Source organism: Castanea sativa, chromosome 3 (assembly GCF_040712315.1).
Source record: "Castanea sativa cultivar Marrone di Chiusa Pesio chromosome 3, ASM4071231v1".
Taxonomy (NCBI): Eukaryota; Viridiplantae; Streptophyta; class Magnoliopsida; order Fagales; family Fagaceae; genus Castanea; species Castanea sativa.
Window position 1 is genome coordinate 53,627,922 of NC_134015.1, and position 6,529 is coordinate 53,634,450.

General features: G+C 35.7%; 3 protein-coding genes across 3 annotated transcripts; all 3 read left to right on the plus strand.

The window, feature by feature from the left end:
* Window positions 1-215: 215 nt before the first annotated feature.
* LOC142628336 (glutathione S-transferase U10-like) lies at window positions 216-1,487 on the plus strand. The gene is made up of 2 exons (XM_075802439.1): window positions 216-640; window positions 855-1,487. The coding sequence occupies exons 1-2, from the start codon at window positions 317-319 to the stop codon at window positions 1,206-1,208; spliced, it is 678 nt and encodes a 225-aa protein (XP_075658554.1). The 5' UTR covers window positions 216-316; the 3' UTR covers window positions 1,209-1,487.
* Window positions 1,488-2,650: 1,163 nt separating this feature from the next.
* On the plus strand, window positions 2,651-4,267 carry LOC142626664 (glutathione S-transferase U10-like). The gene is made up of 2 exons (XM_075800374.1): window positions 2,651-3,051; window positions 3,746-4,267. Exons 1-2 carry the CDS (start codon window positions 2,731-2,733, stop codon window positions 4,103-4,105), a joined length of 681 nt encoding a protein of 226 aa, XP_075656489.1. The 5' UTR covers window positions 2,651-2,730; the 3' UTR covers window positions 4,106-4,267.
* A 648-nt stretch (window positions 4,268-4,915) lies between these two features.
* On the plus strand, window positions 4,916-6,113 carry LOC142626665 (glutathione S-transferase U10-like). The gene is made up of 2 exons (XM_075800375.1): window positions 4,916-5,306; window positions 5,572-6,113. The coding sequence occupies exons 1-2, from the start codon at window positions 4,983-4,985 to the stop codon at window positions 5,923-5,925; spliced, it is 678 nt and encodes a 225-aa protein (XP_075656490.1). The 5' UTR covers window positions 4,916-4,982; the 3' UTR covers window positions 5,926-6,113.
* The last annotated feature ends 416 nt before the right edge of the window (window positions 6,114-6,529 follow it).

The following is a 6,529-nucleotide window of genomic DNA, read 5'->3' on the forward strand; positions in this document are numbered from 1 at the left end:
CATTTCCACTGTACACACTTTAGGCTTATCTTTACTAAAAACCATTATAATAACGAAGGCCTATGATCTTGCGTAAGCCTTTACCTGCTTCTTTATCCAATTATAAAAAAACATAATCATGTGAACACATGGATCTGAGATCCCATATGGGGGTCAATCTTATCAATTTCCTTGTCAGCTTCCTCAACCAAATATAAAAGACCAAATAAAAAAAACTTATTGACTGACCAATTAAATGAAGATGATTGGAAGAAATTTCTCATATGAACTCAACAATTAAGGCTTCTCAGTCTAATAGAAAGCCAACTGAGAGAGAATGGAGGAGAAGAAAGGTGAAGTTATCCTCTTTGGAACATGGGCCAGCACATTCTGCACTAGAGTTGAGCTAGCCCTCAAACTAAAAGGCATACCCTATGAGTATGTGGAGGAAGATTTGACAAAGAAAAGTGAGTTGCTCCATAGCCTTAATCCAGTTCATAAGAAAGTACCTGTGCTTGTTCACAATGGGAAATCCATTGCTGAGTCACTCATTATCCTTGAATACATAGAAGAGTGCTGGAATACCACCCCAAAACTATTGCCTGAGGATCCTTACCAAAGGGCAAAAGTCCGCTTTTGGGCCAACTATTATGATCAAAAGGTGAGTTCTCTCTCTCTCTCTCTCTCAACTCTAATGCTTCAGTACACTAAACCCGATCTAAACATGAGATATGTTCAAAATCATGCAAGTATTGATCTTGTATCCCGGCCAGTGCACTAAAACATTGGGCGGAAGCGCTTGATTTGTTGATTTGCTATTGCCAATTATGTAGCTTTTGTGTTGAAACACTAACAAAAGCATTTTGTGTCATCAGATTGTGCCAAGCTTCTACGTCATCTTCGGGTCCAAAGACAAGGAGAGAGAGAAAGCCATTGAAGACTTGAGCCAATTGCTTAAGGTGTTTGAAGAAGGTATTGAAAAGGATTTTCCGGGGCAGTCTCCATTCTTCAATGGTGAGATCCTAGGGTATCTTGGTATCGTTATTGGCTCACATGCATGCAACTACCAAGCTGTTGATGAGGCCATTGGTGTGGTACTCATATCAGAAAAGAATCCAGAGTTTCTCTCATGGGTCAATGCTCTGAAGAAATGCCCTCTGATGGGGGAGACACTACCACCTCATGACAAATTGGTTGCCAGGTTGAGTGCTAGACTTAAGTCTACTTAAGTTTAATATTGAAGCTGAAGGAAGGGTTACCATACATCAAGCTCTGATTGAAGATGGTTGCACCTTTTAATTGTTTGGAATAAATCCTTGTCTCATAGCCAAGTAAAAAAAAAAAAAAATTGAGTGTAAGCAGAACTATGATGCTACTGTTTGGTTTCTATGAAGTGTTGCCTATGTGTTTTGTTTCTACTGCGTGTTCACTTCTTAACACTAGATTTGCCTAAAATGTAAACTAGAGCAAATGAAAAAAGTCGGCTAAAATGCTTTTTACACACTAAATTCGTGGTTGCTTCTAAATCCACAGAGTTTGATGTATGTTTAATTGGAAGAAAACAACCTAGTTGACCAATATGGTAGGTGATATCTAATAAGGATCGTTAATTAATTGTAAGTTTAACTGAAACAAAGCAACCTAGGTGACCGTTATATAGGTAATACTTAATAAGGAAAGTTAAGATAATTTTTCATCACAACACTAGAAGATTGAAGATGAGACATGGAACTGTGTGGAAGGGTTCAAGCAAGCCCATTTATATTATCAAAATATGTTGGGCATGTACTTGGAGCCTTTGTTTTAAGTCAAGCATAGCCCGGATGCAAGCCCACTCCAAGTCATTGCACTTCTGAGTTTAACCATGGATAACTTCGGATTGTTAGCCCTGTTAAAGTGTAGGCCCAGATTTTTTTTTTTTCTTTTTTGTTTTTAGTGAATGTAATCTCCTCTCTCCTCGTCCTACACAAACTAGGTAATTATAAAAAGATATCATTGTCTGAACTATTTATTAAGGACTCGGCTTAGATGCATTGAACTTGTTGGGTTGATAACATATGGCTAAAAATAGACCCATATCATCATTGTGATAGGTCCAATATAATTGAACACTGGACTCAAGTTTTGCCCATTAAATAATAAACTAAAATCTAAGATCTCGTGGATTACATAGACATAAAAACCATTTTATCAATCATTTAATAATACGAGCACATAACATGTTGGGTTGATAACATATGACTAAAAATGGACACATATCATCATTGTAATAGGTTCAATGTAATTGAAGACTAGACTCAAGTTTTGCCCATTAGATAATAAACTAAAATCTAAGATCTCATGGATTATATAGACATAAAAACCATTTTATCAATCATTTAATAATACGAGCACATAACAATCTTCTTTTGCTTTTTCTAAATTTCTTGTCACCCAAGAAGACGATGGCTGCTATGACACTTTTCTTATCCCATATTTGACTACTAAAATCTAGAACTAAGTACAAATTCTTAAGACTTCTTCTCCAAGTTTTGTTCTAGAAACATGTAGTCCAACTCTAATAAAATTTTAAATCTTTCTATTATCACCATTGACTAAAGTGCTCTCTGATCCACCAAACACCACAATACAGTGCAAAAGATCTCACAAAAGGAACTCTATAAATCAATGCCTCAAGCAACCATACAGGCATTACACACCAATATTTAAGATACAAGACAGAGAGAGAGAAAGAGAGAAAAAGATATCATAATGGAGAAGCAAAATGAAGTTGTTCTGTTTGGCACATGGGCTAGCGCCTTCTGCAAGAGAGTTGAGTTAGCCCTTAAAATCAAGGGCATACCTTATGAGTACGTAGAAGAAGATCTAACAAATAAGAGTGAGTCTCTCCTCCACTACAACCCTGTCCACAAGAAGGTACCTGTGCTTGTTCACAATGGCAAACCCATTTCTGAGTCACTTGTAATTCTCGAATACATAGATGAGTGCTGGAATAACACACCAAAACTATTGCCAGAGGATCCTTACCAAAGGGCTAAAGTTCGCTTTTGGGTCAACTTTTTTGATCACCAGGTGGGTAGTATCTAATTACTTATGCTATTACATTTTTTTATAAAAAATAATAAGTAGCACTAGTCTATATATTTGTCATTTAAAAAATTAATTCTAAAATCATTTGTTTAAACTTCAATTTGTCCATATAGAAGTTCAAAACTATATATTAATAGACGTTTAACAAATAGGAAATCATGAACAAAAGAAAAAACTGTATCCCACCGCACGCCTAATTAATAATGATATCTTATCTAGGTATGAATATGGTGATAATAACTCTACTTTAAAAAATAAAAAAATAAAAATAAAAACAAGCAAACAAACAAACAAAAACAAATATCTAAAAAGAAAGGAAGTGATCGAAATTTATAAATAATATATATTGCAATCATCTTCCTCTCTCACCCTCCCCCTCTCTGTTCCCTACCTCTCTTTCTGTTCCAAATATATTATGAATAAGAATATGAAGTCTCAAGTACTCCTTAAAAGGAGAAAGTATTTCACATATCAAATATATGCATCATTTCTCACATAATGTATAGGTCCTACACACTTGTATAACTGTGGGATTTGCATGCAATAAGAGGATAAATGCATATATATCATTACTCTTAAGGAGCCTAGCTTGTATAACTTCAACTATTATTTATTGAAAAATTGGGCTCTCTTTATGATGTTAAGTAATTGCTATTTACATACATCTTGTTAGCAGATTATGGCAAGACTCTTACCCATCATAATGACTAGAGGCGAAGAGAGAGAGAAAGCAATCAAAGAATTCAACGAGCTGCTAAAGGTGTTTGAAGAAGGAATCAATAAGGATTTTCCAGAAGAATTCCCTTTCCTTGAAGGCAAGACCTTGGGATATCTTGATATTGTTGTGGGCACAGCTTTATGCAACTACGAAGCTTTTCATGAGGTTGTTGATGTGGTTTTTAGCCCTGAAAAGAACCCAGTAATCATGGCATGGGTGAAAGCTCTAAAAAACCATCCATCGATGAAGGAAACGCTCCCACCTCATGACAAGTTTGTTGATAAGATGCGAGAAAAGTATTTGGGCCAATATCCTTGAGTTTGATCCTTAGGCCAAAGGAAATCCTAAATATACTAGCTACTTCAAAAAAATGGTTATAAATATCCTATGGTGTTTATCGAATAACGGATATGTAAAAAAGCCACTTCTTATTGTATAATTTTTTTTAATGAATAAAAGACTTTATTAACAAGAGAAAAAGTAAAACACTATAGAGGAACATGCCTCAATCTTGATAACAAACTCAAAACAAGAGGGATAGCTACCCAAATCAAAAGAGCCAAAAACATTACACTTAAGAGACCATTTAGCTAAAGTATGAGCTGTTACATTTGCTAAATTCTTGACATCAGCATTTCATTGTTACGATATAGTTTAAGTTTTAACTATACAAGCTTGTGGTGTATTTCAATTGATAATTTAGTAATAATAACATTTTTTTTTTTTTTGGTAGTACTCATCTGTCCCCCTCCCCTACTAAATACCTATATGAACGTGTGTGATCCAAAAATAAATAATCATTCCTAGTCAAGAGCACTCCATATGGCTGAGTGGAAATTGTGGACTCAGTTAATAGCTTGGACGAAGTCCTTAGTTTACTTCCACTGCATTCACATTATATCTTGGCTCATCTTTACCACTATAACAATTGTAATGCTGTAGGCCAATTATCTTGCGTAAGCCTATGCATTTTTCCTGCTTCTTTATCTAATTATAAAAACTGTAAAACACATGCTGGGTCAACCTCATCAATTTCCTGGTCAGCTTCCTCAACCAAATAGAAAAAACTTGTTGACCTAAAAGATAAAGATGATTGGAAGAAATTTCTCATATGAACTCTTTAAATTAAGGATTTTCACAATCTGAAAGAAAGCCAACTGAGAGAGACAGAGAGACAGAGAGACAGAGAGAGAGAATGGAGGAGAAGAAAGGTGAAGTTGTCCTGTTTGGAACATGGACCAGCGCGTTCTGCACTAGAGTTGAGCTAGCCCTCAAACTAAAAGGCATACCCTATGAGTATGTGGAGGAAGATTTGACAAACAAAAGTGAGTTATTCCTTAGCCTCAATCCAGTCCATAAGAAAGTACCTGTGCTTGTTCACAATGGGAAATCCATTGCTGAGTCACTCATTATCCTTGAATACATAGAAGAGGGCTGGAATACGACCCCAAAACTATTGCCTGAGGATCCTTACCAAAGGGCAAAAGTCCGCTTTTGGGCCAACTATTTTGATCAAAAGGTGAGTTCTCTCTCTCAATTCTAGTGACGCGATATGAACATGACATATGTTCAAAATTAATAGTCAAGTATTAATCTTGTATCCAGTCCAGTGCACTAAAACATTGGACGAAAGCCTTGCCTCTTGGTAAACTAATTCAATAAAAATTAAATTAAATATTTTAAAAAATGAAAATTTGTATCCTCCTCTTTGTTGATTTGCTATACTTGTACCAATTATGTAGCTTTCGTGGGCAAACACTAACAAAAGCATTTTGTGTCATCAGATTGTGCCAAGCTTCTATATCATCTTCGGGTCCAAAGACAAGGAAAGAGAGAAAGCCATTGAAGACTCAAGCCAATTGCTTAAGGTGTTTGAAGAAGGTATTGAAAGGGATTTTCCAGGGCAATCCCCATTCTTCAATGGTGAGATCCTAGGGTATCTTGGTATCGTTATTGGCTCACTTGCATGCAACTACCAAGCTGTTGATGAGGCCATTGGTGTGGCCATCATATCAGAAAAGAATCCAAAGTTTCTCTCATGGGTCAATACTCTGAAGAACTGCCCTCTGATGGGGGAGACACTACCACCTCATGACAAATTGGTTGCCAGGTTGAGTGCTAGACTTAAGTCTACTTAAGTTTAGTATTGAAGCTGAAAGAAAGGGTTACCATACATCAAGCTCTGATTGAAAATGGTTGCAACTTTTAGTTGTTTGGAATAAATCCTTTTCTCTTAGCCAAATAAAAAAAATTAAGTGTAAGCAGAACTATGATGCTACTGTTTGGTTTTTATAAAGATTTGCCTATGTGTCTTGTTTCTACTGCATGTTCACTTCTTAAAACTAGAGTTGGCTAAAATGTAAACTAGAGCAAATGAAAAAAGTTGGCTAAAATGCGTTTTACACTCTAAATTTGTGCTTGCTTCTAAATCCACCGAGTTTGATGTATGTTTAATTGGAAGAAAACAAGCTAGCTGACCAATATGATAGGTGATATCTAATAAGGAAAGTAAACTAATTGTAAGTTTAACTGAAAGAAAACAACCTTGATGACCATTATATTGGTGATACTTAATAAGGAAAGTTAACTAGTTGTTAGAAAAATTCTCATCACAACACTAGAAGATTGAAGATGAGAAATGGAACAGAGGAACGGTTCAAGCAAACCCACGTATATTGTCAAAATATGTTGGGCATTTACTTGGGTCCTTTCAAGTCAAGTATAACCCAGGTGCAAGCCCAC

Excerpts from the sequence above, each read along its gene's own strand:
- LOC142628336 (XM_075802439.1), top strand. The coding sequence starts at position 317 with ATGGAGGAGAAGAAAGGTGAAGTTATCCTCTTTGGAACATGGGCCAGC. Across the intron at positions 641-854 it reads CCAACTATTATGATCAAAAG|ATTGTGCCAAGCTTCTACGT; the intron begins GTGAGTTCTCTC and ends TTGTGTCATCAG.
- LOC142626664 (XM_075800374.1), top strand. The coding sequence starts at position 2,731 with ATGGAGAAGCAAAATGAAGTTGTTCTGTTTGGCACATGGGCTAGCGCC. Across the intron at positions 3,052-3,745 it reads TCAACTTTTTTGATCACCAG|ATTATGGCAAGACTCTTACC; the intron begins GTGGGTAGTATC and ends TCTTGTTAGCAG.
- LOC142626665 (XM_075800375.1), top strand. The coding sequence starts at position 4,983 with ATGGAGGAGAAGAAAGGTGAAGTTGTCCTGTTTGGAACATGGACCAGC. Across the intron at positions 5,307-5,571 it reads CCAACTATTTTGATCAAAAG|ATTGTGCCAAGCTTCTATAT; the intron begins GTGAGTTCTCTC and ends TTGTGTCATCAG.